Source organism: Cnephaeus nilssonii (genome assembly GCF_951640355.1).
Source record: "Cnephaeus nilssonii genome assembly, chromosome: 22".
Taxonomy (NCBI): Eukaryota; Metazoa; Chordata; class Mammalia; order Chiroptera; family Vespertilionidae; genus Cnephaeus; species Cnephaeus nilssonii.
Genome location: NC_137093.1, coordinates 11,546,805 through 11,569,163, shown reverse-complemented (window position 1 = coordinate 11,569,163; position 22,359 = coordinate 11,546,805). Strand labels below are relative to the sequence as shown.

Genomic DNA, 22,359 nt, shown 5'->3' with positions numbered 1-22,359 from the left:
GTCCCTAAACTCTCCTCAACGCACCACCCCCCACTAAGGCAGAGCCACCCTCTTCCCAGGGAGGTCTCAGTGCTGCGAGGCTTCCCACCTAGAAGCTGGCCCTAAACGTGTTCTCTTCATTTATTCTTTTAATTATAGAAATAATCACCTATCTTTTATTAGATGTTTACCATATGACCTCATTTGGTCCTCACCAATAATCATATAAATTAAGTGCTGCTGTTCACTGTTCCAGATGGGGGATCTGAGGCTCAGAGGGAACAAGCCACACAGATGGTGGGCAGTGAAGCCAGGCCCTGACCCCAGCCAGCTCTAGGTGTTTCCAAAGCCCATGCTTTTGCTTTTATGTTTACAAAGTGCTTTCAGTAACTGTGGCAAGTCACTAGGGCAGGTCTTTCTCTCTCCACTTTCCAGATGAGGAAACTGAGGCCCAGCAAGGTTCAGGGATATACCCAAGGCCTCACTGCTGGGAGTTGGAGAGTGGGATTTGACCTGCGGCCAGTGCTCTTGCCTCTGTGAAAGACTCCCAAGGAGAGAATTTAAAAAAAACAACAATCCAGCCTGACGGGTGTGACTCAGTGGCTGAGCACCGACCTATGAACCAGGAGGTCACAGTTTGATTCCCAGTTGGGGCACATGTCCGGGATGCAGGCTCGATCCCCAGTGTGGGGCATGAGGCAGCCAATCAATGATTCTCTCTCATCATTGATGTTTCTTACTTTTTAAAAAATGTATTTTTAGTGATTTCAGAGAGGAAAGGAGAGGGAGAGAGAGATAGAAAATTCAATGATGAGAGAGAGTCATTGTTTGGCTGCCTCCTGCAAGCCCCCTACTGGGGATTGAGCACACAACCTAGGCATGTGCCCTTGATTGGAATTGAACCTGGGACCTTTCAGTCCGCAGGCGGACACTCTATCCACTGAGCCAAACCGGTTAGGGCTCTTCTTTTTTTAAAATATATTTTTATTGATTTCAGAGAGGAAGGGAAAGGGAGGAACATCAATGATGAGAGAATCATTAATCTGCTGCCTCCTACATGCCCCCTACTGGGGATCGAGCCCACAACCCAGGCATGTATCCTGTCCTGGAATTGAATAGTGACCTCCTGGTTCATAGGTTAATACTCAACCTGAGCCACCCCGGCTGGGCTCATCATTGATGTTTCTATCTCTCTCTCTCTCCCTCTCTCCCTTCCTCTCTGAACTTAATAAATATATATATATATATATATATATATATATATATATATATATATATATATATATATATATTTAAATTTTTTTTTTAAGCACTGCAAAAGAAATCAGAAACTTGAGAATGATAGTGAAGGTTCCAGAACCACGAAGAGGGCCAGTTGTGTGCACTCTCTGAAAAGCAGGCTGGGGGGAGTTTGGGGTCAGGGCCCATGTGTGCTTCATATTAGTGTTCAAGGTCACCTTGAAGCTTCTCCCCGGCTCTGAGCCCTTGGCTCTTAGAACTGACTGATGGAGCCTTCAAAGCAGGGCCAGGGGGCCACGGATTAATTTCTGCAGCTGGAACTTGTTGGATGTGTGTGTAGCCTGTGAGGGCAGAAACCAGTGAGACTGGGAACAGGGGAGGGGAGGAGGAGAGAGAGACAGGGGGCTGAGCTGTTGGCCTACTTAGAAATGCCAGGCCCCGCAGCTCCCAAGTGGAAAATGTCTCCTGGAACCCGTTGCCTTCGTGGGCCGGAGAGTTCCAGCACGGTGGGTCCCTTGCAGGCTCCAAAGGGCAGCTTGTCCCTGTCACCTGCTCCAGGGGTGGCTGTCCCCAAAGCTTGGAGGACCGCATTCCATTTTAGCACTGATCTGTCCCTTTTGCCCCTACGGGCATTTGCTGGGCTTCCTGCTCAGAGACAGGGCACTTGTACCCAGCTCTCCTTTGCCGCCCGTGGCAGAGCCGGGACTGGGAACCTGAGAAGCCGGAGCGCCAGTTCTTAATCCCCCAGCTCAGACTGAAAGAGACTGGCAGGCCCCAAGTGTCCCCAGTGACTCCTCTGGGTCTCTTCTGCCTCCTACCTTCCCCCATTTCACATTGAAGGGATCTGATCTGAGGATTTAAGAACTGGGCTAAAAGTCAGCGCGGCTGCCCTGGGAGAGAACCCACAAATGACCTAACCCAGTGGTTTTCAAAGGGGAAATCCCGAGAATCTGGATGTGAATTCTGAGCACCCCCCCTCCCCGCCCCCCCCCCCCCCGCCTCCTACCCACTTCAGCCTGAGCTCTTGTTTTTGTTTATGCATTTGGCTCTTGTCAAAGCTTCTGTTTGAAGAAGAAAGCGTTTTGTGGCAACCAAATATAAAGTATAAAGGTCAACTACTTCCTGTCTTCACACGCTAGGCAGTTGAGGCCTAGAGCAGGGGCAGTCGGGGTGCCTGGGACTGAAACTCAGTCCAGGGCTCTTGGCACTGTCCCAGGTGCCCTTGACACACCCACTCCTCATTCTGTGACCGCCTGTGGGCTGTCACTAACCGAGGAACAAGCCAGGCACCTGTGCTTCCAGCATGGTTCTTCAAGTGAGAATCAAAGAGCTGGAATAGGCTCTGGCTGGCGTGGCTCAGTAGTTACGGCGTCAGCCCACTCACCAAAGGGTCCCTGGAATTCTAGATGCAATTGGCTGATTGCTGTGCCTACCCACAAGCAGGCACTTCTCAGAAGTGTTGCATGTTCGTTATCTCATTTCAGTCCCAGGACAACCTCATGGGCTGGCTACCACTTTTGCTTCGGTGTAGTAACTGATCCTCAGAGAAGCTAAGAGGCCCAGCTGAGGTTTGAACCCAGGAAGTCTTTGCTTAATCACTGCGTTGTGTCGCTAGGGGCAGCTGAGCTCTGGGCCTTTGGTGCTGACTTGCCAGCAAACCCTCTTCCCAGGCAGGTGTGACCTTGAGCAAGGTTAGGGAGGAGAGGCAGGGAGGTGGGAGGCTGGCAGAGCGGTAAGGATTTGGGGGGCTTGTTCTGCCCCCACCTCCCAGACTCTTAACAGCAGGCTCTCTGCCAGGTGGGCTTTCCAGAAAAGCTGAGCAGAGCCCACCTGTTCCAGGAGCCCTGGTGAGGAGCCAGCATGGCCAAGAGCACACCGGAATTTCCAGCAAAGTTCAGGGATGCCCCCTGGTGGATCTGCACTCCCAGCGCAGAAATAATGCTCTTCTTCCCAGCCTTCCCAGGATCCCTGGGTGCCTGGAGCCAGCCACTGAAGGAGGCCAGATCATTTTTCAGGCTCAGCTCGCGATTCAGTGTTGCATAGGATGGGGTGGGGGTGGGTTGGGTGGGGGGTGAGCATTCCATAGAATTGGGTTCAAATCCCACCTCTGCTGCTCGCTAACTGGGCATTTTGGGGCAAGTTAGTTGTCCAAGTCTCAGTGTCTCATCCATCAAATGGGTATAATTGAAGTTCCACCTTACAGAACTCTTACCTCAATTAACTTAAGATAACCTGTGTAGAGAGCTTGCCTGTGCTGGTGTGCTCATTAAATATGAACTATTCTAATTGGTAGAAAGAGTATGTTCTGGGGGAACTTGAGCCAATCACATCCGTCTCCAGACCTTGGTTCCCTCATTAGTAAGACAGGAACAGTCCTGATTAGCTTCTGGGGTGGTTGTGAAAACTAGATATTGAATGCAAAAGATAGTAACCCCCAAGTTCTTTTACGCGCTTAACAAGCATTACTCTTTTTAAAAAAATATTCCTATTGATTTTTACAGAGAGAGGGAGAGAGAAAGAGAAACATCTATTTGAGAGTGGAACATGAATGGGCTGCCTCCTGCACGCCCCAGGTGGGGATTGAACCTGCAACCTGGACATGTGCCCTGACTGGAAATTGAACCTGCAGCCTTCCAGTTGACAATGCCCAAACAACTGAGCCACACCGGGGCTTAAGGCATTACTTTTATTATTCACTTCCAACCAGGTGAAAGGCACTATGTATTTATTCAACAAATACTGACTACAGGCCTGTCAAGGGCCAGACTTTGTGTGCAGAGAGCTGTGTTTGCAGCAGTGAACAGAAGGGAATAATACTATGCACATCAGAGTGTAAGCTCCGTGAGGGTTTTTGTCTAGTTCAAGGGTCTGCAAACTTTCTCTGTAAAGAGCCAGACAGTAAGTATGTATTTCAGGCTTTGCCCGGCTGTTGTAGCTTGGAAACAGTCAGAGATATGTGAATCAATGAGTGGGGGCTGTGTGTCCATAAAACTTCATATATGGACTCAGAAATTTGAATTTCATGTAATTTTCACATCACAAAATATTATTGATTGTGGTCCATACAGGAATCGGTGGCGGGCCCATTTATTGCTTAGTTTAGTCTTAATTCTCGGGGTAGCTTTGAACATGGTTTTTCTCCTCTGGTTGACACATTTCTAAGTCTCCATAGACCGTATATTTGTCACAGCGAACAGTGGGCTTCTCATTGCAGTCCTAGCAGACAGGAGGGAATAACAGAGGGACCCATTCATGTATGTACCAGACACAGTGCCGAGGACTTCTGTAATCATCGTCTGGTTTAATCCTCACAACTAGCTAATGAGGAGAGATGGCAGGATGAAGACATGGCTGTTCAGAGAAGTGAAGTAACGTTCTTGGCCTCACAGACCAGGCAGGGGGACCACTAAACACTTAATTATCTGTTTAAGTCCTATCCTTAGATAAACAGAAAGGCCTTGAGTGCCATGCCCAGGATTATTTGGTTGGCAGTGGGGAACCCTCTCTGATGGGTTTAAGCAGAGAGAGGAGTGTCCATGGTCAGGTGTCTGTCTTAGAAAGCTCATACTGGCAGCGGTATGGAGGGTGAGGGGGGGGGGGGGCGGGGGGGGCGGGGTGTAGTTGGAAGATAGCAGCAATGGTGGACTGGACTAGAGAGGAGCGGTGGTGGTGGAGGAAGCAGATGGATTGGAAAGATTCACTAAGGGGAATGGACATGGCATGGGGGTGAGGCGTATGGGGGAACCCTGGAGGAGGAGGAGGTTTTGTTTTATGGGGCTCCCAAGTAGGATCTGGCCCCCAGGCAGCAGGAGCTACCAGCGTGTGGATTCTGCCCCCAGGCAGCCGGCGGCTGGTGGACGTGATGGATGTGAACACTCAGAAGGGCACAGAGATGAGCATGTCCCAGTTTGTGCGATACTACGAGACACCGGAGGCTCAGCGGGACAAGCTGTACAACGTCATCAGCCTGGAGTTCAGCCACACCAAGCTGGAGCACCTGGTCAAGCGTCCCACTGTGGTAGGTAGGCCCCTGGCCACGGTTCCCTCCCGGACACCCTCCACCTCCTGCCCTCGCCCTGCTCCCCGCCGCAGGCCTGGGGGAAGAGGGGGCGGGAAGATGGGTGGGATGCCGGGGACAGGAGGAAGGGGTTGGGTGATTTGGGAGCCCAGCAAGTGCTGACGGGGGTCTGGCTTTCAGGTAGACCTGGTGGACTGGGTGGACAACATGTGGCCGCAGCACTTGAAGGAGAAGCAGATGGAAGCCACCAACGCCATTGCAGAGATGAAGTACCCGAAAGTGAAGAAGTAAGACTGCTCGCTGGCAGCGGGAGCTGGGAGGGGTGACTCCCAGCTGGGGGGTGGCGGGGGGGGGGGGCTGGAAGTGAGCCGCCAATGATGCCACAGCGCCGATGAGACGGGAGGGATGGTGTGGGCAGGTTGGCATCTTGCTTCCCTGGAATCCAGAGGGTCTGCGTCCTGCTCTGGGGCTGCAGTCTCCTTCCAGATGGTCCTTTGGCCTCGCTGCCAGCTGTCCCCAGGGGGTGTGATCTGAGGAGGAGGAAGGTAATGGGAACGGTCTCTGTGCCCATGTGTATGTGCGTGTGTGTGCATTCACACTTGTGTGTGTGCGCGCGCACGCACACTTATCAAGTCTTTGTCAACTCAGAGTGGGCGTTTTCAGGGAGACCGGTGCCCCACAAACACTGCTTTTGCTGAGGGACGGGGAGGGTCCGAGTGTCCTTCTGCTTCTGGCTGTTAAGAGCAGGGCCTCTGATCCAGAAGAACCTTTTGCAGAGCCCGGGAGCCACTTCTTCACCAGACGCCCCGTAGACATTCCTCTAAGTGGGAGGTTGGTGCTGGGGAGGTGCCGACCTTCGGTTGCAGGGACCTCACTACATGCCCCGTGACCAGCAAGTCATGAGGCCGGTTGCTCATCACGGGCAGAGACACCTGTCCCTGCATGATGGAGCATTTGAGTAACGGACCCCTGGGAGGAGGAAGTCACCCTCGGGCTTCCAAAATGGGAAGCAGATGCTGGCTGTCCCAGGCAGGACCGTTGTTCTGGGTTTCCTGGAAGAATCGGCTTTGGTGGCCCGAATCCATTAGCATCTCTCTGCTCAGCTCCGCTGCCAGGAGTACCCCCAGGAGCTTAGAGGCTGTGAACTTTTCATTCATTCTGTCCTTTATTCAGTGCACACTCAATGCGGACTCTGTGCCAGGCTTTGTGAGGGAGGCCAGCATGCTGGCCTTGGGCTTCTCAAGGTTTTGCTTTCAAGCTCTCTCTCTCTTTCTTTAATTACTTCTCTGGCATTTTCCCTCCCCTCAAAGCTGAAGCCCCGTACACTCCTTGGATCTGGGCCCCATCAAAGGCAAGTGGGCTCAAGGAGCCCCTGGGACAGGGAAGTAAAACGATGAACAAGACAAAAACCCCTACCCTCTGGGGGACACGCCATGGAAACAAGGGTGAAGGTGCAGCGCGTGTGCCAGAGAGGGAAACAGTCCAGGGAGGAATCCCTTTTGGCTGGTGGCTCTGGGAAGTCCTCTCAGAGGGGACATCAAACCCGGGGTTTAAAGGACAGAGGAGATGGGAGGGACGTGGGCAGGGATGGAGGTAGGGAAGTGCCAAGGGCCTGGAAGGAATCATGAGGGTCAAGCCTGAGGAAAGAGTGTGTGACTCCGAGATCAGTTAGAGGCAGATCTTGGCTCATTGATTGATTGATTGATTGATTATTCATTCATTCAGCATATGTACTGAGCATCTAATTGGTGCTGGCACTGGGAATGCAACGGGGAGAAAATCCATGAGCTCCCTGCCCTCATGGAGCTTACAGTCTGTATGCTCACCTGGAGACAGACATTAATCCAATAACCAGAGAAACAAGCGGAAACTTGCAGCTGTGATGAGACCACAAGGCAGAGACCCACTGAGCTAAGGGAGCATGTAGCAGGGGATCACCCGGTCAGGACAGCATCCCCGAGCTGGGGTCTGAAGGGAAAGGGGTTACTTAGGTGAAGAGGCTTTGGAAGAGCTTTCCTGGTTGTGCAGAGAGCCCGGGTGGCAGGGCGGGGCGGGGGGAAGACCCCAGGAAGGATGGCAGTGGGGCTGGGGATTGGGTGCAGGATGCTGGTGGCGGTGGGGTGCACCAGGGTGAACAGTCCCTGATGGGCCATAGTGTGGGGTCTGTATTTCTCCTAAGAGCAGTTGGAAACCTCTCTGAGATTTTAGGTCCAGAGGGATGTGTTGAGAGTTGCATTCTGCAAATTCTCCTGCTGCTGTGTGAGTTGAAGGAGGTGGAGATAGAAGAACATGAGGAACCACTGCATCGTCTAGACAAGGGAGAAGGATGGGCCAGGGCAGGAGAGCAGAGAACAAATTGGACACGTAGGAAGGTAAAATAGACAGCAGTGGGTGACCTGTGTATGTGCAAGAGTTTATTCTTGTATTATTATTTATTAATTTTTGTATTATTTATTTGCATTACAACTGTAAACCTACTTTTGCCCACACCTGTATATTTCAGTGACTTTATGTCTACCTTGCCTCCCTGAGATATTTAGGGAAGGACTTAACTTGATTAAAAGATTCCTCTCCATAGTAAACTCCATTAATACCTTGAGAATTCTATCCAATTACCAAAAAAAAATGGCTTACACAGTTTTCCAGGACCAGGTGTCTCCCACCCATTGGCTAGATCAGTGGTCAGCAAACCAGGGCTCGCAAGCCACATGCGGCTCTTTGGCCCCTTGAGTGTGGCTCTTCCACAAAATACCACGTGCGGGTGCGGGCGTGCATGTACAGTGCGATTGAAACTTCGTGGCCCATGCGCAGAAGTCAGTTTTCAGCCTGGGCGAGTCTATTTTGAAGAAGTGGCGTTAGAACACTCAAGGGGCCAAAGAGCCGCATGTGGCTCGCGAGCCGCGGTTTGCCGACCACTGGGCTAGATTGTGTGCCAAGTAGATTGACAAACTCTGTCCGTGGCTGTGGAAACTCGTTAGCGGATTTGAACCTTGTTAGGAAGGAAATTGTCTCCTTGGAACTAGCCCATTTGTTCGTCGGAAAAGAATGCTGATTTCAGTTAATAAGCGAGGTAAAATCCCACGACGGTGAAGTCCTCTGGGACCGTAGAATGGTTGTGCGGGATGTAATGAAAGTGACACCGTTTCTGGAAATCACGGAGCTTTTCGTGCTGGAGGTGCCTGCAGAGTGGAGACAGCTGACGGGCCACCTGAATGGAGGGCTTGCAGGAGGGGAGACGGAAGTGTTACAAACCATTACTGCTGTCTCCCCGGCTCCAGACGCGTGCTGCTCAGCCGTGAGGGGTTAGGGATTGTAATGGGTTTTGGCTGAGATACTTAAGGCCAGGGTTGGTGACAGTTGTCGAGGGGGTAGTTACAGGTGTGTGGGAGACAAAAGATTTGTGCAGAGTATGTTAGTCTATTAGTTCTCTATTGCTGCATTTATTGGGTGTCAATCATGTGCAAGACGCTATTCTAAGTAGTTGGTGGGCTCCCTGTGCTCATGGAGCTTGTCGTCTGGTGGGAAGAAGACACAGACAAGCAGAGTGAGTAATATAACTTGGGTGACAAGTGTCATGAAAACCAAAGGGGACGGAGGGTGACTGGGTGGACTGGATGAATATCGGTTGTACCATGCATTTCTGCCATTGCTTTCCCCTCCACCTCTACCCTGTAGTATAGTTTTTTTTGTTTTGTTTTTTTAAAGTACTATTTGCTGTATAGAATTGTCTGGGAAAATTCTTTATGATCATATAAATAATGATGATTATTTGGGAGTATCTTTGTATTAGCTGTTTATTGCTGCATTGCAGATTACCCCCAAAATTCAAAACTTAAAAAAAAAAAAAATAAGCCTGGCTGGTGTGGTGGCTCAGTAGTTGATTTGTCCACCCATGAACCAAGAGGTCACTGGTTGGATTCCCAATCAGGGCACATGCCTGGGTTTCGGGCTCAATCCCCAGTGAGGGGCGTGCAGGAGAAAGTCAATCAATGATTTTCCCTCATCGTTGATGTTTCTATCTCTCTCTCCCTCTCCCTTCCCCTCTGAAATCAATAAAAATATATTTAAAAATATATTTTAAAATATCTTAGCAGGTTAAAACAATAAATATCACCTCACAGCCTGTGCAGGTCAGGAATCCGGGAGTGCCTTAGTGGTGTGGTTCTGGCTTGGATCTCTCATCAGCTCCTGTCAAGACAGCCCTGGGCTGCCATCATCTGAAGGCTTGACTGGGGCTGGGGAACCCGCTTCCACCATGGCTGTTGGCAGGAGGCCTCAGCTCCTCACTGTGTGGGCCTCTCCGCAGGGTTGCTTGAGTATCCTGGTGACATGGCAGCTGGTCCCCCAGAGGGAGCAGTTCGAGAGAGCGGAGTGCCTTGTGAGGCCTAATTTTGGAAGTTGCATACTGTTTACTTCTGCATATTCTATTAATTAAAAGTGAGTCACCACATCTGGCCCACACTCAAGGGGAGGGGACTATGCTCTGCCTCTGAAAGGGAGGAATATCAAAGGATTTGTGGTCATGTTTTAAAGACTCCACAATCTCCTAGGTCAGTGATTTTTCAACCTTTTTTTTCATCACGTGGCACAAATAAACTAATTACTAAAATTCTGAGGCACACCAAAAAATGTGTTTTGCCGATCTGACAAAAAAAAAAAAAAAGGTATAATTTTGATTCATTCATACCAGATGGATATTGTTGTGTTGGGTGTTGTCCTTTTTTGTTTACTTGACAGTCTAAGGGAAAAGAGGTCAGGTATTGCATGTTTTAAAAATTCTTGCCACCCACCAGTGTACCTCTGGTGGCACAGTGGTTGAAAATCACTGTCCTAGGTGTATGACATGGGCACATACCCTTTTCACTTTAGACTTCTAGGTATTATAACACATTCCAGAAGGAAATGAGTAAGTCTCTTCCTTCGTCACCTGCTTCGGAACACACAGGACTGGCAAAAATGAGGTTTGCTGGAGTAATGGAGAGATGATGTGGACTAAAAGTCCAGCAAACAGGGTCCTGAATAATTGAGAGTTGGCTGCATTTTTCTCCCCATGTCCTTTCTGGGGTGGCGGGAAGAACTGGGGAAATTTGGGGGTGCATACCTCAAACAGAGAGGATAAAAACGGGCACAGGATAAGCCAGTTTCAGGGGCTGCCTTTGCCACTCTGATGACCATAGCAAGTCTTTTGTCTTCTCTTAGAGACTCAGTTTTCTCCCCTATGAAGTGGGAATCTCTAGCCCCTGCCTCCACCCCCCACCATGGGGAAGACTGAGCCTGCAGTGGATGCGAAATGTGGATGGGACAAGATGCTAATGCATGTGGTCTCCGGTAGCACACAGGGCTCCAGTGGCCATTGGAATTCCTACACCTTCCGCTTTTCCATCTCTCCCTCACATTTGCATAGGGCTTTAAAAATAAAAGTTAATCCTCACGCGAGGATATGTTTCTTATTGATTTTAGAAAGAGGCAGGGGAGAGAGAGAGAGAGAGAGAGAGAGAGAGAGAGAGAGAGAGAGAGAGAGAAACATTGATCTGTTGCCTTTTGTACCTGACCTAATTGGGGATTGAACCTGATACCCAGGCACGTGTCTGACCAGGAATCAAACTGGCAACCTTTCGGTACACCCTCTGCTTTTCTTTCCTTTTTTTTTTTTTTTTCTTCTTCTTCTTTTAGCCGGCTGGGAACGCTGACCTCTGCTTTTCAATACACAGGACAACTCTCAACCAACTGAGCAGCCACCCGGGCCAGGCTCTAGGACCTGATTTGACCCATGAGGGCCACTAGAGGTCCCCTGACTAGTTCAGCAAATGGGGATGCCCAGTTCCAGAAGGGGGAAAGATTGAGTCCAATGTTACAAAGCTGATCAGAATAACCGATTCCAGGCCTTTGGCCATTTGCTGCACTTACACAGATGAGTCTGCCATGGTTCCTGCCATCAAGGAGCTGAGGCATTTGTGACTGAAAACGTGATAATAATTCTCCCATGTGGGCAGTTCGTTGAACTCCACCTCTGTTTTGTGTGTGGCAAAGCCCTTGCTCAAGGACACCCACTCAATGATTGCTCAAGGTGGGGGATAGTTCTTATAATTATCACTTTTTCTCTTAAATAGGCAAAACATACCTATGGTGAAAAATTCAGCCAGTGCCAAGAGTTCACAGTCTAAACCTCTTGGCAGGCCATCCCGTGAGCAACACCAGGAAGCCGCCCCTTGGCCCAAGGCATTGACCACTTTGAAACGACTTCAAACGTTTGCTTTCCTAAAGTGGGGGTTATGGGGTGGTTTTAAGGGTGAAAGGATATCATGCATGTAAATAGCTAACAGTAGGACTTGATCACTGGACTTGGTAATTAATATTGGGGAGTTAATTAGCACTTGATAATGAATACTGTTGGGTAGCCCCAGTGGATGGAGTTTGGTCAAAGAAACTTAATTGGAGAAGCTTGATTTCTGCTCCTGTAGAGAGTAGAGCCGATGGTCACCTGCCCCCTTGTAAGGGTTGGGGGAAAGGTGTGGGGACAGGCTGGGAGGAGGGCTGATGAGCATGCCCTGGAGGCTGGGACTTGTGATGTGAGCTGGACCAGCTCCTTCAGCAGGGAGTCAGTGGTGGAGGTTTAGCTGTAACTGCAGAGTCAGCTTCTCGAGAGCCTTGGGCTTCTTGAGAGACCTGGGGAGAAGGACTGAGAAACTCCAAGTCATGCTCTGTGGATAAGCACCGCCAACCACTAGGGTAGTGACCAGGGTGAGTCGCTGCCTCTGAGCCTCTGCTTTCTCATCTGTCAAGTGGGGACAGTCCTGGGAGTGACCTCATGGGGCTGTGTGCGAATTGTGTTCAATCAAAGTATCAGAGTGCCAGGTATGTGTTAACAGTGTTTATCTCAGTGAATCCCCACAATACTTTTTATCCTGTGGGGTTATAGAGCTACTAGGGTTATAGGGGAGGGGCAGCAAAAAAGCATCTTAGAATGCAGAGTTGAACTTCAGGTCACCTCCCTGCCATTAGGAGGAGGAAACGGCTCAGAGAGGGGAAGTAAGTTGTCCAAGGTCACACAGCTTGTCTCTCTTAGGGCCAGAGATGAATCCCTGGTTTCTGGACCGCCACAGCCTGGATCTGACACCCTTCCCAACCCCTACCTAGCACTGGTCATTTCTCTAGCTGTGCCCGCCTGGGCACGTTTAAGGAAAGTGGGTTTGCTGGGTTGGTACCGCCAACACCAGGACAGAGTCCACGCTCCCTGAAAACGGGGGTACGGGGGTTCCCATAGAACGGGGGTGGGTAGAGCTCCCCGCGTGCCCCCACCCTGGCTGGGTGAGGGGGTGGCCGCGGGCGGCGGCGGCGTCCCCTGGCGCTGGCCCGCGCTTCTCTGTCACCACCGCGGCCTCCCTCCGCCTCCTTGGCGGCAGCAGCGCCGCGCTGGGCTTCAGTGTCAGCGAGGATGAGCGCAGCCTGCGCCGGGCTTCCCGAGGAAGGAAGGAAGCGAGCGGGGGCTCCAGGGTCCTCGGCGGGTGCCTAGCAGCGCCGGGGAAGGGGCTGGGCTCTGCTCGCCAGGGCCGGGCGCGCGTCGAGCCGGCGCCGCCGAAGGGGACGCCCGGGAGCTGCGCCGCCGCCGAGGGTAACCGCGGGCGCGCCGGGCGGGGCCGGGCGGGGCCAGGCGGTTGTCCCTGCGCCGTTCCCCGCCAGCGAGGGGCTGCCCAGGCGTCCCGCTCCTTCGAGGTGCGCCGGGCGCGGTGGGGTGGCCTCCCGCCCGCGGGCGGCTCGGTGGCGTCGCGGAGCAGCCCTTTGTGTCTCCCGGCGGCGATGCGTGTGAGTGGAGTGTGTGCGCGTCGGCGCCTCCAGCCCCGTCGCCGGTGCCAGCTTCCCAGGTCCCCGCGCCAGACCTTTGCCCGAGGGGATGTTCCCTGTGCGGCCGGGGCAGTTTGGAGAAGTTGGAGGGAAATGGGCGGGCTGAGGCCGCCCCGCCTCCCCAGACCCCAGACAGCACCCCAAAGTTGGTGCGGCAGGTGCAGCACCCCCTCCGCCAAGCTCCTCTCTAGCCAGCCCTGGGAGGCGGGAACCCTTGAGAGGCTTAGCCCTGGGGGCTCCTGATTGTCAGCCCCTAACGCAGGGGGCCTGGGACACAGAAGCCACTGGGCCGGGGGGCCGGGGGCGGGGGCTGGGGTGTCGAGGGGCGCGGCTTTCCAGGCAGGGGGGCGGCCGAGGCGGAAGCCAGGCTGGCTGGCCAGCCGCAGGGAGAGCTTAGCCGCCGTGGCACCGAGCCGGGGTGCCCATGTGACTGCGGTGTGCTTTGGAAGAGGAAGCTGTAGAGGTCAGTGCAAAGACGTCACGCCAGAGCGGGCGAGAGCGGGAGTGAGGGGGGGGAGACCCGGCATGAGCGCGGGGAGGTGGGAGGGAGGCGGGGTGGCGGCTGCACAGCCCGGACAAAGCCGCCCTGTCACAGCCATCCTACCCTGGACGCCCTAATGCATGCAATTGAGGGGCGGGAGGGGCGGCCCAGGCCTGGCGGCCAGGAAATGAGGGCCGTGGGAGGAGGGGCCTCGCCAGGACCGGCGGGTCTGGACGTGGTGTCCCCAGGCTCCCAGGGGCCTCCGAGGACGTTGGAGGGTGACTAGGAGGGCAGGGCAGGCGCAAACTCAACTTGGAGAAGTTTCGCTGCGCCCAGCAGCTGCAGCTCGCAGGCATTGCGTTTCCTCACGTGCTGGGCAGGCTGGGGCTGCAGGCGGGAGGTAGGGTGGGGTGGCCAGTTTGGCCAGGTAGGCCTGGTGCCTGGAGCCCAAGAACCAAGCTACTGTCTTTTCCTCTGCCATGTGGGCACCTGGGTGGGTAGCCAGCTGCAGACTGAAGGAAGTGTGTCTTGTTCCACCCATAGGCGCTTAAATTGTTTTCCTTAGACTGTTCTGCTGAGGCTTGGAGGGGGTGGAAACCAAGGTTAGTTTAAAAAAAGAAAAGAAAAAAAAAAACGAGAGGAAGAGGTGGTTTTAGGAGCTTGAGGACTAATATTTTGAAGCGGTGCTTAGAGAAAAGAGGCCAGTGTGGTCCATGGGGTGGTGTGTGTGTGTGGCGGGGGGTTAGGGCTTCAGACACCCCCTCCCCCAGTTCCTTGGGGAGAGTTCGATCGCCCAGGCCTTCAGAGCGGGGACATGGCTGGGGCTGGGCAGGGAGTGGAGCTGGAGTCCCCAGCTGGGACTTTAACAACCCCAGCGCCTGTCTTCCTGACAGGGCTGCGTCCTGTGCTGTCCACTACACCCCTCCGATGGGGTTGCTAGGCAGCGGGGCTCTGATGTGCGGGAAGGCCTTCTGATTTGTCAGCCTCCTGCAGACACATGCTTAAGGCTCCTTCCAGCCTATCCCGATGAGGGACGCGGCACGCTGCCTGCAGACTGCCAGCCCTGAGCCCGGGTACACCTGAATGTGAGGTGCCAGAGGCAGCCCGAGGGAGGGGGGCACAGCCTCCTAACCCAGCTCAGCCCCACCCTGTATTATCTCCACTCAGCTCCATGCTGGCTCCTCCTCCCTGCCCATCCCCGCCCCATTCCTCCCCTCTTCCCCAAACCGTGGAAAAGCAAAGTGCTCCGGGGAAAAGAGGTCAGTGGGGTAAGCATGTGTGTGTGGGCCTCTGGAGGTGCCAAGATGCATGAGCCTGAGCCCTGGGGAGGCTGCCCTGACCGTGCCTCCCATGGCTCTTGAGGGAAGGGGTGGGTGGGAGGGAGGCGACCCCGGCACCCCTGTCTGCCAGGTCGGGAGTTGGAAGCCAGCCCCGATCTCCCTCCTCCTGAAGCATTGCCTCCCTCTAGGAGGGCAGCATGTTCCGGGAGGAGGGAGGAGACTGGGGAGTTCCCAGAAGGAAGCGCTCAGGAGGGGGCTCCTGAAGGCACTCCCCCAGCCCCAGCTGCTAAAGCCCAGACACTCCCTCTTTCCCTCCCCCTCTGCCTGTCCACCCCCAGGGTCTTCTCTTAATCCCTTTACCTTTTCTTAGCAGCTTTATTGAGATATAATTCACATGCCATTCACCCATTTAAAGTGTACAATTCAGTGGTTTTTAGTGATGTTTACGGAGTTGTGCAACCACATTCAATTTTGGAACATTTCTATCACCCCCCCCCCCCCCCCAATGGAACCCTGTGCCCTGGGGCAGTCACACCCAGCCCCTGGCCACTACTGATCTACTCTTGTCTCTGGATTTGCCTCCTCCGGACATTTCACCTACGTGGAATCATACGCGGTGTGGTCTTTTGTGGCTGGTCCCCCTGAACGTGCAGCTTCTTTGCTTGCTCCGCAGTCCGGGGCAGTTGGTCTCGCCGTTTAACTTTTCCCCGCGCGGTGCCCCCCGAGTGGCCCGTCCTTAAGGGCAGGGTCTTTTGCATCCCTCTGAGTGCCAGGCCTCGCTCTGGGCTGCAGCGCTGGTTGGCTCTTCAGTAAATGATGGTTGAATGAATGTGGAGATGAATGGGGACTGGTAATTGGCAAGCCACGCAGGTGGTTTACAACCGAATTCCAGGGCGCCCAGCTGCTGCGGAGGGGGCTGGCAGCCGGGCGCGCTCTGGATAGAGGAGTTTCTAAGGAGCAGAAAGGAAGACTCTTAACTTGGGTAGGAGCTTGGGTGAGGCCAGAGTAGAAACCTGCGAGGAAGGACTCGAGCGGCCCTGCGGTGCCAGCCAGCTCTCTTGTGGGAACCTGAAAACAAAAGTGCCTCCCCAGCCTTGGGGAGCAGATGGCCAACGCTTGAGATTGGTCACCTGATGACAGGGGCTTCCCCCAGGGGGGAACTCCGATTCAATTTGGGTTTAAAAAAAAAAAAAAAATGAAAGAGGAGGAAATCCCCCAGTGTCAGCGTTTATAAAAGGGCGCAGGTCAGATGTCTCCGAAGCTGTTTTCTCGCCTCCTGTGATTCAGGCGTTGACTTGCTTTTTCTGCTCCCCTCCTTCTGCGCTGCAGGTATTGTCTGATGAGCGTGAAAGGTTGTTTCACTGACTTCCACATCGACTTTGGAGGCACTTCCGTTTGGTACCATGTTTTCCGGGGTGGGAAGGTGAGTCGAGTGGAATCTCTCCAACTCTGTGTAGGTCTCCGGCTGTTTGCATGGCAGGGCTCGCTCACCTTTCCCCTGCCTTCCGCCCCCTCCTCCAGCCGGTCCCTGCTCTGTGAGTGCTTTCAGGGCCTCTCGGTCCCCCTGGGGCCTCCTCCTTACTCTTGTCCTCTGGCCGGAAAGATCAAGGTCACCCCTTTTGTATCACATCCCATCACCCGTTCACACTTCTTCACCCAGAACGGTGCTCTCAGCACGTTAGGCCAGATCGGAACTCCCGATTTCGGCTCCCAAGAACCCGCAGCCATTCATTTCCCTCAGCTCCAGGGCTGAGACCTTTTAACGTAAAACTCCAGTTGCCAGCATCCCCTGCTTCCAAGAACATCTTACATCAGGGACAGCCGTCACCCAGAGAAAGCCCGTGCGGGACCTGCGTGCGTTCAGGATGCTCCTGCTGTGTTTGCTTCTGTGAGCGTCCACGTGGGGACGGAGGCGTCCCTCTAGGGATGCAGGCGCTCCCTGAGAATACGGGTGTGCCGCCCCGCTTGTCTGGGTCTCATGTCAGGAGAAATTCTGGCTAGGATGTCATCCCGCTTGGTTCCAGATGTTTTTCCTCCTTCTCCCGAGCGAGCATCAACTGGGTTTATTTATTGGGGCTGCTTTATCATATACCTTCGGGAATTGCTCTTCTTCTCCTTCCCCCACCTTCCTGACAAGCCTGTGGCTCGGGAGACAGACTGTTCCACGGAATCCAGGAGGTCTTCCCACCCTGGTGTTGCATCTGGAACAGGGACTCCCTAAAGGCGTGTAAAGGACATCCCTGAAGGGCGGGACAGCCCTCCCTTCACCCCAGAGACCCTTTGGGCCTGGGCCAGGAGGGACCCCTGGGGACGGGTCCCTTCCCAGCCCCCTCCCCCCGCCCCCCACCAACCTCCCCCTCTCCTGGGCAGATGGGGCTGTCCCCTTGTGCTGTGGCGGAGCCTGGAGGACACCAGAGACTTGGCCTGTAGTATTTCAGCTGACTACCTCCTTTTCCTCCCAAGATCTTTTGGCTGATTCCTCCAACCCTGCACAATTTGGCGCTGTACGAGGAGTGGGTGCTGTCAGGCAAACAGAGTGACATCTTCCTGGGAGACCGTGTGGAGCGCTGCCAAAGAATTGAGCTGAAACAGGGCTACACGTTTTTCATCCCTTCCGGTAGGTTCCAATGAGGCTGGCGCTGAGCTCGTGTGTTCCCGTGTCCCTGCGGCTTCAGCCAGAGTTTTCAGAGCCAAGCGACCGGGTTTCTCTGGGCCTCCTGGCCATTGGCAGTCCCCGAGAGGAGAGGGCTGCCGGGAAAAACAGTCTGGTTTTCCTCTCCTATCTTACCTGTATCTCTCTGCCTGTGGGCCAGAATTCTCTCCTGGGGGAACGCCCAGGGACTTCCTGCAGGGCGGTTTCTGGGTGATAGCATGGTCCTGTGGAGGGGTGAATGGGGCAGGTGTTACCCTGAGGACTCTGAGGCAGGCCCTCGGAAGGGGCAGACCCTGGGTCATTGGGGAAGGACCCAGCGTGGCAGCCTCCTTCCCGAAGAACAAGATGAGATGTAATCAGTGGCAGCTCTCACCCTTAGACTCCCCCCTCCAAAACCAAAATTAACTCCACAGCTACAGCACAGGGTAGTAATTAAGAGCATTAGCCCCGGAACCAGACTGTATGGCCTTACTTCAAATTCCGGCTCTGCTGTTTACAGGCTGTGACTTCACAGAAGTGACTTAACCTCTCTGAGGCTCAGTGTTCTCATCTTTATAATGGGAATAAGATTTTCCAAGGTGGTTGTGAGGACTGAGTGAGTGAAGGCCTACTTGCCTACAGCATTTTGGAGATGGACTGAGGGCTTCTGGCCAGTTCTAGGCTGAGTCACTGGTGGATGTGGCAGATGACCTAGGAGTCTGGGAGTACGCTCTTTTTTTTAATTGATTTTTTACAGTGAGGAAGGGAGAGGGATAGAGAGTTAGAAACGTTGATGAGAGAGAAACATCGATCAGCTCCCTCCTGCACACCCCCTACTGAGATGTGCCCGCAACCAATGTACATGCCCTTGAACTGGAATCGAACCTGGGACCTTTCAGTCCGCAGGCCGGCGCTCTATCCACTGAGCCAAACCGGTTAGGAAGGGAGTACGCTCTTAGGCTGCGTTAATAGCAGAATTTTACCCAGGATGAGGGTGGTGACAATCCCACCATGTAGAGTGAGGGCATCAGGCCACATGTGGGAGGTTGTGTCCTTCTTTGATTATACTTTAGAGGGCAAGCTGACCTGGAGAGAGAGCAGTCTGGGTACCACACCAGAGGAGAGGAATCTGAAGCAGGAATTGGGTTGTTTTTCCCAGGGAAGTGAAGGTCTGATAGTGCAGTCAGCCAACTGAAGGATTGTTTCCTGGATGGAGAGGTAAAGCCACATGGCATAGGGATGACTGGTTCTGCCAGGTAGTGAGTTCCCTGTTACTGAAGGGACAGTTGGGATTTGTCATGTTCTCAGAGATGGGGCACATGGGGTTCCCGGGGGTTGACTTCATGGACCAACAAGGGGGGAAAAAAAGTTGAAAGCTAATATAAGGTTACTAACTTGTAGTTTTGCGAAAGGTGGACATTAGTTAAAAAAAACCCACAAGAACCCGGAATCTACTTTTACTGGTATTTCATGAAAGGAAGACTATTCGGACACTAAACATGTTGAAAGTACATAATTTCAGAATCAAGGACAGCACTTGACATTGGATAGTGTTGTGTTTATGGAAATTTACACCATCTTCATCCAGGGACTTGGCCTTCCCCTCTGGCTGCACCTGCCCAGGTGAACTGCAGTTAATAGTAATAATAACTGGTATTGCTGAGCAACAAATATTATATATTTTTATCGTCTCTGCAAGCAGGTAAGAAAAAACATCTCATCCCCCCTCCCATCCCCCCCCTTTTTTTAAAATAAAGAACGTTCCCGAGGCCCAGAAAAGTGAACAAACTAGCCCAAGGTCACACAGTTAATAAGTGACAGACAGGCCAGGTGTGTGTCCTTTCAGAGCCCACCTGGTTCCCCGTTAGCCTGGACGTCAGCAGATTTGAGAGGCAGTCCCCCTTCTCAGCTGTATGCCTTTGGGAGAATTATTTGCTCATTTAACGGACTTTCTTAAGGGTCCACTTGGCAGTCCAGAAGGTGCTGGGGAGGATGAGAGAGTCTCTCTGTCCTGAGCGAATGCCTAGCCAGGTCGCAGCCACAGGCTGGTGGAGCCTAGTATAAGGACCGCAGAAGGATGCTGGGGTCAGTGACTTGGGCTGGCTTGAAAGTATTTCCCATTCTTGCTCTGTAGTAAGAACTACCCAAGACCCCAACATTCATGGTAGCTCCAGATGTGTCTTAGACTCAGGTTAAGTCTGAGAAACTGTAACCGGCAGCTGCTTATTAGCGTAATTTGGCTTGGGCCTCAGATGATCCATCTGTAAATGGGTACAGGGCAGTGAAGCAGGCTGGAAGTGAGGCGGAGAGCGGTGGGGCGGTGGAAACTGGGCCATTGCTGCTCAGCTCCAACTAGGTGGGGTCAGGCGGGAATGGGGCCCAATGGACCCATCTTCTCATTTTTCTTGGGAAGGAAGCAATTCAGATTGTCCTGTGAATTTTCCCCATTTTTGTAACATGCGCGGGGGGGGGGGGGGGGGGGGGGAGGGGCGGGTGTCAAACTAAATGCTCCCCTGAGTCCCGATGCAACCCGTGGCCTGCCAGCTACCAGGTCCCACAGAATTGAGGCCCCTCGTGCTTCATCCTGGCAAACACAGACCTGGCTCAGCACGGAGGCAGGTCGATGCAGGGGAAAGAAGCAGGTGTAAGCCTCTGTGAGGTGCCCCTGAGTCCTGTGACCTTGGGTTTCACCCCTGCAGCAGACACAAAGACAGACAAATGTTTGTCTCTGGGGGAGCCTTTGGATTCCGAATTCTGAACATGCAACTTGTAGGCGAGACTCCATGTGTCCCTGCTGTCCTCCTCGGCTCCCTCAGGTCCCAGAGAACACCTGTGTCAGTAGGTTTTTGTGGGTCGCCTGCTTTCCTTCCACGAGCTGGATCTGTCCCTTGTCGCGTGGCCTGAATAGCCTCTGTTATTGCCTTTATGTTGTCGGTGACTCTGGCCTGGGAGCAGGAGGCAGATGCTGGCCTCCCCGGCCCAGTCATCAGCCAGGGACACCTGCTCTCTCCTGCTTCCTGGGGTGCGGCCAAAGAGACACCCTAGGGAGGGGGGGTACGGATGGGGCTCAGGAACCATATGACTTGCCCTCACTGATTCTTCTGGAGGTGATCATTTAAGTAATGAAGCCAACGCGTGGAGGCACCCGGCAGTGACTCTAAGCCAGGGGAGGCTGCCTGACCCACCTTTGAGGCCCTGGCTTGGGGAGGAACAAAGAGCAGGTAGAAGCCTTTACCTGCTCGAACGGGAGAATTACTGGGAGTACAGGTTCCCCTCTTTGCTCACACATGAGAGTAACAGATGTAAGTCAGGCGTGTCTACAATGCCACGTGCCAGGAGAGCAGGGAGAGGCGGGGGCTGCTCAGTGCCATTCATGTGGGCACCGTGCTCTCCAGAGCCCTGCAGGGGACAAGGCCCCATGGACATCGGCCACAGTTGCTCACATGGAGTGAGTTCTTGCTCACCAAGTTGCCCATATGGAGGTGGTGGCCGAGGGAGGGGCAGTCAGGTGCCCCGCGTCACAGGATAAGTCGGCACTGGGGACAGTCTCTCACTCAAGCCCCCAGACCTGGCCTTTCTGTAGGGCAGGAAGTGGGTACACCTGGCGCATAGGAACAGGACCCAGAAATCTTTGTGCCTGTTCAGGCTTCACCCCACCACGTGCATCCACAGAAACCCCGTGGTCCTAGGTCCAATGGTAGGAAATGCTGCTTAAATAATGCCGATGGTCCTAGCTGGTTTGGCTCAGTGGATAGAGCATCAGCCTGTGGACTAAAGGGTCCCAGGTTCGATTCCCATCAAGGACACATGCCTGGGTTGCGGGCTCCATTCCCAGTGGGGGGCCTGCAGGAGGCAGCTGATCAATGATTCTCATCATTGATGTTTCTATCTCTCTCTCCCTCTCCCTTCCTCTCTGAGATCAATAAAAATATATTTAAAAAAAAATAATGCCGATGGTGGTAACAGCAGCAGTGGTGAGAGTGTAGCTCCACTGGGTAGAAACATGCAAATGTTGAGACAATCAGGTGGTGCACAGTGGAGGCGGAGAGGCTGAAGCAGATGGGGACCCTGAGACTTTAAAGGCATCCGTCCGCACACGGGGGGTCGGTGTAGGGGGAGGGACAGAGACCCAGGACACACCAGCAGGCAGAGCTGCTCCCTCTGCCTCCCCAGAGCCAGAGGTGCAGGGAGCTACCAGCACAAGCCTGCCAGCTCCATCCCGCTGCCATCAGTGGCCTGTCCCACTCTCCTCCCGGGGCGCCTCTGCCTGGGCAGCTGGGACCGGCGTGTGTTTGCTCAGGGGGAGCGAAGAGGCTGGAACCTGGCTGGGGATCCTGGCTGGGGATCCTGGCTTGCCCCTGCCTGTCCCCTGTCCCCTCCGCTCATCCTGTGTCTTTTTCACCGTGACTCTCCGACTCTGCCTGTCCTCACGGCCCGAGTGTCTGGTTTCTCCGCGCCCCCTCTCCCTCTGCATTTGCAGGCCTGTCTCCGGGGGCCCGCAGGCCTGCACTAAGCCTTTGATGCAGTGACAGTGCAGCGGCGCTGTTAGAAAGCGGAGGCGCTGTCACTTACCGGCTGTGTCTTCATTCAGCAAGTGACTTAGCTTCTCTCAGCCTCGGTTTCAGCATCCCTAAAGGGGAGTGGATCATATGTTACCCATCCCCCAGTCCTGTGCTGTGCCTGGCGGTAGCCAGGAGCCACACGGAGGTGCAGCGAGCACTTTGAAATCTGGCCAGTCCGAGAGTCGCTGGCGGAATTTGGGGGCCTGCTTTGTCCCTGGCCTTTATGGACCGAGTGGAGGCTGACCCCCTGGGTTCCAGTCGTGATAAGTGACTTTTCTTTTCTCTGCCTCAGTCTCCTCATCTGTAGATTGGGGATGAATATAATA

At 53.7% G+C, this 22,359-nt stretch overlaps 1 protein-coding gene across 7 annotated transcripts in view; it reads left to right on the top strand.

The window, feature by feature from the left end:
• Window positions 1-22,359, top strand: part of KDM2B (lysine demethylase 2B) — a 90,118-nt gene that overhangs the window by 10,560 nt on the left and 57,199 nt on the right. For 6 of the 7 annotated variants that reach the window (XM_079762244.1, XM_079762243.1, XM_079762250.1 and 3 more), the window contains 4 exons: window positions 5,058-5,240; window positions 5,421-5,523; window positions 16,169-16,262; window positions 17,303-17,456. In XM_079762244.1, the coding sequence (XP_079618370.1) occupies window positions 5,058-5,240; window positions 5,421-5,523; window positions 16,169-16,262; window positions 17,303-17,456 (534 nt within the window). Of the gene's footprint in view, window positions 1-5,057; window positions 5,241-5,420; window positions 5,524-13,433; window positions 13,542-16,168; window positions 16,263-17,302; window positions 17,457-22,359 lie in introns of those variants that run through there. The other variant, XM_079762247.1, reaches the window with a different exon arrangement.